This window comes from Copidosoma floridanum, unplaced genomic scaffold (assembly GCF_036245765.1).
Source record: "Copidosoma floridanum isolate Cflo_tuat_1 unplaced genomic scaffold, Cflo_Japanese_pri ptg000020l, whole genome shotgun sequence".
In the NCBI taxonomy this organism is placed as follows: Eukaryota; Metazoa; Arthropoda; class Insecta; order Hymenoptera; family Encyrtidae; genus Copidosoma; species Copidosoma floridanum.
The window spans coordinates 38,022,955-38,035,093 of record NW_028321897.1 but is presented as its reverse complement, the minus strand read 5'-3'; the positions used below and the strand labels follow the sequence as shown (position 1 = coordinate 38,035,093).

The window sequence follows — 12,139 nt, the reverse complement described above, 5'->3', positions numbered from 1 at the left end:
TTCATCAAGGTCACCTTCATTCTATGGGTCTTATGCATCTAAACACACCATAGAAGAAAAGAATAACAGTCTTTGACTATGTTGAGAACAATAAAAGGAATTATTGAAAGTAGTTCAATATATATTAACAACTACAATTTCTGTTTATTATACTTTGTTACTTTAGTGACTAAAGAGTGACTGCTTACAAAAAAGATAGAGCGTGACTTACTACATTGCGTGGTGCTGGGCATACAATTCGTGGTTATTAGTTTCATGTATATCTGCGCTTGGACTAGACTGTAGGAGTTTACTAACATCAAATTAATTCTGTACAGGAGTAAGTGAGTTGCAAAAATGGAAGCTAACGAGCAGTCAGCTTTCTCTTTTAAGCTTGTTTAGTATGCGATGCAAAGCAAAAATTCTATTCATAACTTCCAGCTCCTTATTTGGAATTTTGTTGTATGTATTACGTAAAGTATAAAAACTTTATTAAATACTTCTTTGCTTCATGTTAACAAAAAAAATAAACTGTGTGCAGTTGGTTCGTTATACCTTTTTTCCTTTGACTGAATTTATTAAGGCTAACACCAGTGTACTCAGATGAAGAGCTCAGTGGTTATAAGAAAAGTAATTTGTAAATTTTGCCGCCTTTTATCAAGATGTTAAGCAGCATGCTGGATTCTATCAGAATGTCATTTTCTGTCTATTATTAAGGTTGCTGTATAAGGACGCTGAAAGAATTGAGCAAGTTTTTACTGCGCTAATCGACTGAGCTCTTTATTTTGTATTATAATCTTATCCCCGTAATAAATTTTCTGATAGAATTACTTATTAAAGATCTCATAGGTACCTTAAAAATTTGTGTTGTAAGCTTTTGTTCTATAAATTATCATTGAAATTATGCATGTCAATAAATTTATGTTTGTTCTATCTAAACTTTAACTAAGACCTATCTCTCTAACGAAGAGGACCTGGTATGCTTCCAAACTTGTCTAGCATTAAAATTGTTTACACAGGAGATGCTTTTCCTGACATAGGGCTAATGCCTTTTCTAATATAGAACTAACTTTTTTCTCAAAACTTTTACCACTAGAAATATTTCACATTTATTTGTTGATTTTCTCGATTTTTTTTTTTGTTTCTTCTTTTATGGCCATTAAGAGCAATGGTTTTCCATAATTATCCAATTTAAATACACGCTGGAATGTCAGCATGTCTATAGTATTAAGCAGTAGGTGGTAATCTTCTGGACTGAAAGTTTTTTTCTGTTTTATTCATAATATGGAGAGTGTAATGTTTGAACATATGTGACTTTGTACTTATATGACTTAAATGTTACTAAGAAGATGATTCTTATAGGATTCAAAATTTATTTTTGCTTCAACAATTGAAGTTTTACACTTTTTTAAAGAGCTCATTATTTAAAATACGTAAACTATACATCTCACTAAGAAGTCTCGTCTCTTATGGGTCCAACTATTTTGTTGTTTTTTCAAGGCAGATCAAGTGAATGTAAAACTGCATGGACGTATGTACCAAATTTATGGATATCTTAAGGGCATTCCGTGTATCATCTAAAATTTCTACTTTACCAACTTTTAATAACAAGAGATTATTGTTGATAACTAATTATGTAACGATTTAAATCCAAAATGATGAGAAGAGCCCCCAAGCTGGTACTTTGAAGAATCAATCAAGCTTAAATTCAATACAATTTGCTGCGAAATAAGAGAGAAAAGTAACATTTCAAATTGTGTACACTGACCCACTCTTTTATGATCACGAAATGTAACTTTTCTCTCTTAGTTCGCAACAAAGTGTATTTAATTTAGGCTTGATTGATTCTTCAAAGTACCAGCTTGGGGGTTCTTCTCATCATTTTGGGTTTAAATAGTTATATAATTAGTTATTAACAATAATTTCTTATTACAGGTAAGTCGGTAAGGTAGAAATTTTAGATGATATACTGAATGCCCTTAACCAATTAATTTATAGATGTGCTCCTTTTAAGTCCATTATACAGCCACGAGACTTTTGAACAATTGGACGACTATCGTCGTATGAATTATTAATAAAAGTCTCAAAGGTCGTATAACATTCATGCTATTAATTAAGGAGCTTGACATTGAGTCCTTATAATTTGTTTTACCTTAAGACCATGTCAGAGGTAAAGATCTCACTTTTAACTTTTTTTTACTTTATAAAATGGATTGGAACTAAGCAAGTTGACTATAATTTGATCAAGGAAGGGTGATCAGCTATTAGATTCATCCAAAACTATTCAATAGAGAAGTTTGATTTGAGACATAACCTCTTTGCCTGATGTCCTCTTAAATGGGTGAATTAACTTACCAACAAAAAGACAGGTGTATCCTAAAAAATACCTTCATCTATATGATATCATTTATTTATTCAACTACAATTAATTTTGAAAAAATGGTGAAATATTCCAAAAAAACGAGATTATCTTACAAACATCTGTTTATAGATTATGTACATGTATGTAGTTTTTTTTCTTAAACTATTATTTTTTTTTTTATTTTCACATAAGGTCATAAATTTCTACTTTACCAAATATTGGACAAAAATGTTTATTTCAAAATATTAAAAATATTTTATATGGTTCTGAAAATCAGGGTCATCAGAAATTGAAGATTACTATCATATTTCCTACTTTGAATGGAACAGCTTTTGTGAATTGCATTCCTATATAAATAACTCTTTCAACAAGATATTTAGGCAAATTATAAAAACCATAGCACCCTACATAACTTATCGTAAGAGATACAGAGACACAATAGTGTGCTCAGAATTCATTTGATAGGGTTAAAGGAAGTCGAAGAGGTGTTAAGAATTCTTTATACCATTCTATAAATTTAATATATCATTATTTTTTTTCTATTGCAACAGTTTTGGGTCACTTAATACTTGATTACCTTTGTTAATAACAATCTAATAAATGATAATACATTGAACTCTACGTATTATGTCAATAGAAAGCAACTTTAATAAAAGACTCAGTTATAATTTACTGACCTATGAAAGACATAATTATTGAAAATTAAGAATCTCTTCTTATTTAGACAGTATTCAACAGATTTGAACAATCGTACTATTTTATAACAATAACTTATCGTTTCAATTATTACGTTTTTTTCCTTCAATGTATGTCAATATATATTTGTGTATTTACATGTTTATCTGTACACTTTTTTTTAAGATCACGGAGAAGCAGTGGTGCTCATGGTAACAGTACGCAACAGTCACGGACTTTTGCACCTGGAGGTAGTATACATTAATTTTTATGCAACTATATTTAAAAAGTCTAATATTAAGAATCATAACAACTCCAATCATCTCAAACTTGCATAGTTACTAACATTTACTATTGCATGTGATCTACAACGTCAATTGTATACAATTTTGACATTAACTTGTACCAAAATAAGAAATCGAAAGGATTTGCATTTTACCCATCAATAAATGTATAGTTACTGCACCGTAATGTTGCTTATATGAAATAGAAGTAGTAAGGTTAAGCTCTAATTGATCGCTAGAAAGAAAGTAAAACATAGAGAAAAAAGAAATAAAGGATACTTAGTTAAGATTCCAACGTTAGAAGTAGCAGCCCGATAATCGTAATGGCCACGAGTACTCTTGTGTAGGATAAGAGCCATCATTATAGTGAAACTTGTAAGATCTTGCGACTACGTATGCACAAACAGAGGGTGACAGACGATCACATTCATAAGTTATATTAAGAAAAACTGTAAATTCTCAAAAATTGTAAGTGCAAACTCAAAAATTGATAACTTATACTTTTGTAAAATTTTATTTTTTGTGGCCTTACAAAATTTAGTAAATTATTATATAAGACATTCGTTAGTTTCATTAAACTTTTTTTCTAAATTTACATATTTCAAAATTAAAGATTTCAATTCATAAGCCAGAATTTTAGCTTTACTTAACAAACAGAGATACAACAAGAATAAACAGACTAACGTGTAATAAAGACCTTTACAAGGACAAGAGATATAAAGACTTAAAAAGTGCAACTACAGCATCACGTAGGCAGAAGTTCATACCGTAGGTCAACGTCAGTTTGATGTATGACACATTAACACTTCTCCATGCATATCGTTCGGTAAAACCTAACACTACAACGCTGAGTCAACAATGAAAAAGGAAAGCAAACTGCAAGTAAAAGCAAATAAAGTTTTTAGGCCGATGCAATGGCTAGTTTCTAACGAAAAAGAGTAAATTTATTTAGACGCAAAACAAATTGACGTGCTTTATCCTTTACTTAGAAATTTGAACGCAACAACTTTAAATTCAGTCAAAGTTAAAAATTTCTTGCCAAGCAATATTTTCTATTTTTAAATTATTATCACGTTTGAATTCGATATAAGTTCAACTTTTTTTTATCTTCTACATCTTGCCTAAGTGACGTATAATTGACCATAAGAAGAAAGTAGCTTTTTTAAATATAATATAAATCATTGAACTTCGATGCTGATAATTATTAATAGTCATGGAAAATGCTACAACTAAGGAAAAAATTTTTCTGTAAATGAATAAAGGTAATGAGAATGCATTTTCTGTATTTAAAGTTCTATACAAGAACTTTTTTTTTCATTTTTTTTTCAGTTAAAGTTTTTGCTCTGTATCGTATTATAGTAATTTTATAATCTTAGATCTTATACCATTACATAATCCATTATCTATACCTAAATTTTGTATCAACATAACAACTGTTTTTATTTTTGAACGAAGCAGATGTAAAGATAAACCTCTAGAAATACCGTTAAGCATTTTAATTGGAAAATTTATGTAAATATTATTAGCTGATACCCCATGAGCAAAGTCAAAACTTTATTTTTGGATTTAAAAAATCATTTTTTATAAAAAAGTATTAGAAAAGGCAATACAAAAGACGAGATTGAAAATAATTATTGAGTCGAATTTTATTTTGTTAAAAACTGTTGAGTACGGCTTTCCGATATTACATGTAAGCCAGTATATGCTTGTGTATGTGTTTGTATGCCCGCGCATTTACTATGCAGCCGAGAGCTCGATGTTTTGACTTTAGAGGGGCGCAAAACGAGAACCACGTTCTATCTATCACGGTTCTCCGACTTTTACACACGTCTGCACATGAATTAGTGATTACAGCCTTTTTTGTATCTTATACCTTTTTCTTGTAATAAAGACTTTTATACGAACACGCCCACCTAATTTAATAATTACTTATACCCTTGTGCTCCAACAGGTTATGGGCCCAGGTCGACGTATTGGCAAAGCATGAAAACAAAAAAGACTTTCTTTGAAAGTGCGCGTGAGTGCAAAGTGACTGACTAGGGTGCGTAATCGTTAAAGTGATTACAATGGCTGAGCTTTCGTCACGCAACATCAAGAAGTTCGATGGGAGAAATTCCTAAGGGTGGAAGTTTCAGATGCAAAATCTGTTCATAGCTCACGGCGTAGAGGACATCGTCTCGAGAATAAAAGCTGTACCGCGAAACCACGCGTCCGAAGATGGCGAAGCTTGGATCAAAGAAGACGCCAAAGCTAAGTTCCTCATGTTATCAACGATGGAACTCGCTCAACTAAACCACGTGCTCGTTTGCACAACAGCCAAAGAGATGTAGGACAGGCTCGTGGCGATACACGAGCAAAAGTCGGTCACGAATAAGGTATTGTTAACACAGACAAAGGCCAAAATTCTCGCAAGTCTTTCACCGAAATATAAGAGTTTCCGCAGTGCCTGGAACAGCGTGGAGCCTGACAGACAGACGATTGAATATCTATAGGCGCGTCTACTCGAAGAAGAGTCGTTGTTGAAAGACAACTCCGAAGAAGCTACAGCGCTAACGGCCACTGTTGGAAAAGGCGGGAAGAACGGTATCGTTAAAGGTAGTGGTCAGAAGAAATACAGAGGGCCACGACGCACCAAGGAGCACGTGACATGCTACAGCTGCCAAAAGAAAAGTCACTTTGCTCGCGACTGTCCACAGAAAGACAATGACAGCCAAGGCTACAGCAAGGAATAGTCACAAAATTATGCACTAATAACGACGGAGCTAGAAGAAGATGGCACGAGGCTGAACTCCAAGCCTTTGATAGTAATCCCGACGAAAGAACTGCTTGGAGCAGATAGATCCGAAGTTTGAATTACCGACAGTGGTGCATCAGCACACATGACCCATCACAAGGAGTGGTTCGTCGACTACAAACCTCTGAGAAACAGCAGCACTGTTTTGCTCAGAGATAACGGTGAGTGCGTGGTAGTCGGAGAAGGCAAGGTAGTTGTCAAGCGGCTTATTCAAGGCGAGGGGCGCCTCGGGCGTATGAAAAATGTGCTTCTCGTGCCAGAAGTAAGAAAGAACCTCCTTTCAGTTGGCACCTGCACAAGAAAAGGCTTTGAGGTTACCTTCGACGAAAACTCTGTTAAGTTTTCTGGAGAAGGCAAAGTTTATGTGATTGGTGTGTTGCGAGACAATAACCTGTACAGGATGCTTTTACAAACCGTTGTGCAAGGCAAGGGCTCACAAACTTATTTATCGGTGGCAAGCTTGAAATGTTGGCATAAGCGTCTGGGCCATTTCAACGTGCGTGCAGTTAAGCAGCTGACAGAGAAAGGACTCGTGTCCAGTGCAGAAATCGACACGTGTGAAGCCTTTTTCTGTGATTCGTGCCAGATCGGAAAAGCACACCGTCTGCCTTTCAATAAAGTTAACGAGTGGAGGGACACAAAACCTGAAGAGCTGTTTTATAGCGACGTCTGTGGTCCCATGTCAGAGACATCGCTTAGAGGTGCACGATTTTTCGTGACCTTCATTGACGACGTCGCAAGATACCGTTACGTGTACTTCCTTAAGCACAAGTCAGATGTGTTCGACAAGTTTAAAGGATTTGAACGAGCAGTGTGCAACAAGTTCGGTCGACCAATGAAGGCCTTTTGGAGTGACAATGGCAGAGAGTTTGCCAACACGAACATTCTCGACTACATAAAGAAGCGAGGGATGCAGTTTAAGCCATCAGCTTCGTGTATGCCCAAACAAAATGGCAAGGCCAAGAGGAGCAACCAAACAGTTGTAGAATGTGCAAGAACGACGCTGCTCGCCTCCAATCTCCCCTGCACTTTTTGGGCGGAAGCTGTCCACACAGCTGTTTATTTAATAAACAGAGTGACAGTCTCAGAGTGCGCCAGAAGGAAGACATCCTACGAAGCTTGGACCAGGCTAATACCTGATCTCGAACATGCAAGAATGTTTTGAGCTGAGGTTTTTGTGCATATTCAAAAAATATTGACGAGAAAATTTGACCCTCGATTGAATCGAGGAGCCCTTGTCAGATACGAGAAAAACTCGTTGAACTGCAAAGTTTACGGTCGAATCACCAAGAGAATCATCGTGTCAAGGAATGTGACTTTTTCTGGCATATTAGCAACACAAAGAGCAGCGTCTGGCTCAGAAGAAGTAGAAGTGCAGGTGTCCTTGGACTGAGCTCATACGAGAGCGGAAGGAGAAAGAGAGCTAGTCACAGATGAAGGACGTCCAGTCGAACCTCGAACTGTAAACGATTTATCAGCGCCTATTCTTCAAGTGGGTGAGAAAAGAACTGACTCTCCAGAGAAACCATAGCTCAAAGCAAGACAGCTAAGAGAACGTGCACCAATCAAGGAACCGATCAAATACCTGGCTAAAATTGAAGAAACTCACATACTCAAGACGTATAAGGAAGCTGTCACTGGATCTCAGTCAGCTGAGTGGCTCCAAGTCATGAAAGAGGAGTTGCTGGCTCATGGAAGGAACGCGATCTGGACTGTAGTTCCTTGCGACTTGTCAAGAGTTTCAGTTAAATCAAAATGGGTCTTCAAATTGGTGACGAACAGCAACCCGGTTACACCGAGGTTCAAAGCACGTCTGTGCGCCAAAGGCTTTCAACAAAAGTAAGGTATCGACTTCACAGAAACGTTCTTGCATGTCATGCGCTACGACTCCGTGCGCACACTGCTAGCCCAGGTGGCTCTCGAGGACCTTGAACTGGCCATTTTCGACGTTTGCACTGCTTTTTTTTATGGTAATCTCAAAGAGAAAATTCACATGGAACTGCCCGAAGGATTAGACGTCAGCTATCAAGAAGCAGACGTTGAAAAAAGGGAGACATGCGGTACGAGGGCAGGCGCAGGCATTGTAAGTGAGCACAAAAGTGTCATGTGTCGTCTGCCCAAGTCGCAATATGGCTTAAAACAAACGCCTTGATGTTGAATCCGTCGTTTTAAGGAATTTCTACGTAAGTTCAATTTTGTCGAGAGTGGCGCAAAAAAGTGTGTCTACGTAGGTAATTTCAACGATCATTCACTATATCTCGCTCTATGTTTCAACGACGGGCTTCTTGCATGCAAATCCAGCCGTGTTATTAACTCCGTCGTGAGCTATTGCGAAGAGAATTCGAAATGACGGTAGGAGATAGTAGGTATTTCATCGGCCTAAAAATGAAACGTGATCGATCAGCACATAGTTTGTGTATCTCGCAAAGCGCGTATGTCAACGAAGTTGTGAAGAAGTTCGGCATAAGTGAGGCGAGACCTGTGTGTGTGCCTGCGGATCCGTCTGCTCACTTGCAACCCGTCAAGAGTGATGATGCATACATGATGTGCCCTATCGTAAAGCAGTTGGCTCGATTAATTATCTCGCAATTGTCTCTCGTCCCAACATCGTGTACGTGACTAGTAGCGTAAGCAGGTTCTTTAATAAACATAACAAAAGCCACTGGAACGCAGTGAAAAAAGTGCTCACGCATTTGACAGGCAAGCCCAAACATTGTATAAAACACTATCGTGGCGAAGACAACAACGAGTTAATCAGCTATTCGGACGCCGACTTCACGAGCGACTTAGAAACTCGTCAATCAACGTCCGGTTGTGTGTTTCTTTTAGAAAACGCTTCGGTCATGTGGTCGTCACAGTGACAATCTCTGGTGACCCTAAGCACCACCGAATCTGAGTATGTCGCTGCGGCCACTGCCACTAAACAAGCAATTTGGCTTCGTAAGCTTTTGCGTGACGTCGGACGTCCATGTGTTTCGTCAACTATCTTGAGGGTTGAAAATCAATCCACGATTGAACTGGCAAAAAACGTCGAATTTTACAAAAGAACAAAGCACATCGACGTCCGTTATCACTTTCTACGCGAGAAAAATGAGATTGGCGAAATAGTTGTCGAATATGTACAATCAAAACTGCAAAAAGGTGACATATTCACAAAAGAATCGCCACAAAATAAGTTTGTTTTTTCACGCAATAGTATTGGTATGAACGAGCTCTAAACTTGATATGTAGTGTGTTTGTAAAGGGTGGAAGTGTTGAGTACGGCTTTCCAATACTACACGTTAGCCAGTTTATGCTTGTGTATGTGTTTGTATGCGTGCACATTTACTATACAGCCGAGGGCTCTATGTTCTGGCCTTAGAGGTACACAAAACGAGAACCACTTTCTTTCTATCACGGTTCTCCGACTTATACACACGTCTACATACGTATGGATGAGTACAGCCTTTTTTATATCTTATACCTTTTTCTTGAAGTAAAGACTTTTATACGAACACGCCCACCTAATTCCTCATACCCTTATGCTCCAACAGGTTATGGGCCCAGATCGACGTATTGGCAAAGCATGAAAACAAAAAAGACTTTCTTTGAAAGTGCGCGTGAGTGCAAAGTGACTGACTAGGGTGCGTGATCGTAAAAGCGATTACAATGGCTAAGTTTTCGTCACGCAACATCAAGAAGTTCGACGGGAGAAGTTCCTAAGGGTGGAAGTTTCAGATGCAAAATCTGTTCATCGCTCACGGCGTGGAGGACAACATCTCGGGAATAAAAGCTGTACCGCAAAACCACGCATCCGAAGATGGCAAAGCTTGGATCAAAGAAGACGCCAAAGCTAAGTTCCTCATGTTATCAACGATGGAACTCACTTTCTGTTTTGTTATTTTATTTTGTTAAAAACTCTTGAGTACGGCCTTCCAATACTACACTTAAGCCAGTATATGCTTGTGTATGTGTTTGTATACGTGCGCTTTTACTATACAGCCGAGGGCTCGATGTTCTGGCCTTAGAGGTGCACAAAAGGAGAACCACTTTCTTTCTATCACGGTTCTCCGACTTATACACACGTCTACATACGTATGGATGAGTACAGCCTTTTTTATTTTTTATACCTTTTTCTTGAAATAAAGACTTTTATACGAACACGCCCACCTAATTCCTCATACCCTTGTGCTCCAACAGGTTATGGGCCCAGATCAACGTATTGGCAAACCATGAAAACAAAAAAGACTTTCTTTGAAAGTGCGCGTGAGTGCAAAGTGACTGACTAGGGTGCGTGATCGTAAAAGTGATTATAATGGCTGAGCTTTCGTCACGCAACATCAAGAAGTTCGACGGGAGAAGTTCCTAAGGGTGGAAGTTTCAGATGCAAAATCTGTTCATCGCTCACGGCGTGGAGGACAACATCTCGGGAACAAAAGCTGTACCGCAAAAGCCCGCATCCGAAGATGGCAAAGCTTGGATCAAAGAAGATGCCAAAGCTAAGTTCCTCATGTTATCAACGATGGAACTCGCTTTCTGTTTTGTTATTTTATTTTGTTAAAAACTCTTGAGTACGGCTTTCTCATACTACACTTAAGCCAGTATATGCTTGTGTATGTGTTTGTCTGCACGTGCTTTTACTATACAGCCGAGAGCTCGATGTTCTGGCCTTAGAGGTGCACAAAAGGAGAACCACTTTCTTTCTATCACGGTTCTCCGACTTATACACACGTCTACATACGTATGGATGAGTACAGCCTTTTTTATATCTTATACTTTTTTCTTGTAATAAAGACTCTCATACTAATAGACCTGCCTAATTCCTTATACCCTTGTACTCCAACAAAAACCTTTTTTTAAATTTTAATTACAAAACAATTACTTTACGTTTCCTTAGTAGTTTCTATATAAGATAAATTAGGAGTATAGTATGTTGAAGAAAAAAATAGTATAAAAAAAAAAAATTTGAAAAATTCATAACTCTTAATTTCAAAGTGAAGAGTTAGCATAGAGAGCGTGGAGGGAGGCGCAACCTCACGTTCATATTGCATCCTTGGCAGATATAATATCTTCTTGCTAAAAATTAGATTGTTGGGTTGATGTTTTAAAATAGCAGTTTGATGTTAACCAGATGCCTATAAAAAATAACAAGGTCAGGATAATAAACAAACAATGTATGAATTTAGTAATTAATTTTAAATCGTGTTTACACAATAGCAAATAATAAAAAGTATGGGAACCCAATCATAAAATTAGTTTTGATGGCACGGAAAAAGGGGTCCGAATTGAACTTAAAATTTTAAGTTAACTACTATTTATGGCAAATCAAAAAAATACAACATGGTAGACAAATATCGTGACATAAAGTAGGATGAGTACTGAAAACATTAATCTTTCTCAATTATTTACCCTGAAAAGCTACTTAAAGGCTCATTAAAAGGTTATAAATGTAACGTAACTGTTTTTTTTTTTATTTTTTTTTTATTTTATTAACTTGCATCTCCACTATAGTCATAAACACATTCAGCTTTAACAAAACCAACAGAACAAAACATAAATTCGTGAAAAATACATATTTTAAATAATTAAAGAGACATTTGGATGATAGTAACAAATGAATTCAACTAACGTTACGTTACAAAAAAATGTAACTGTTTCATATAAAAATAAAAATTTAATTTTACAACGCTTAATTAAAATAAGTGTCAAACAAAGATTCACTATGCTATAAAACAGGTTCTAGTAGATTTTAGACCTCGGGGAAGGAGTTCTTGTTGTGCATATTTTGTTTTTGGAAAGACTGTGGCTTTAGTAAAGAACTGTAAGAATTGTAATTAACCTTAAAAAAGTGACAAGGTACAGCTTTTTTCTTAAATAGGGCACTGATACCAACAGCTGCTCCATTGCCGTAGGCTATAACATGGCTATACCTTTTGGCTTATACACTAAACTGTGTTCTGTGAAACATACAGATGTACATCTAGTATAAATTTTTGAAATACTGTTTAGCAATTTTGTTGAAGTATACAATATTTTTTACGCAGAAATTTTTTTAATACGTTGGGG

At 36.6% G+C, this 12,139-nt stretch overlaps 1 protein-coding gene across 2 annotated transcripts in view; it reads left to right on the top strand.

Moving 5' to 3' along the window:
- The window catches only part of dnc (phosphodiesterase dunce), a 1,903,237-nt gene that overhangs the window by 1,066,192 nt on the left and 824,906 nt on the right, over nucleotides 1-12,139 (top strand). For both annotated transcript variants that reach the window (XM_089593782.1, XM_089593781.1), the window contains exon 6: nucleotides 3,203-3,267. In XM_089593782.1, coding sequence (XP_089449908.1) covers nucleotides 3,203-3,267 — 65 coding nt within the window. The remainder of the gene's footprint in view (nucleotides 1-3,202; nucleotides 3,268-12,139) is intronic.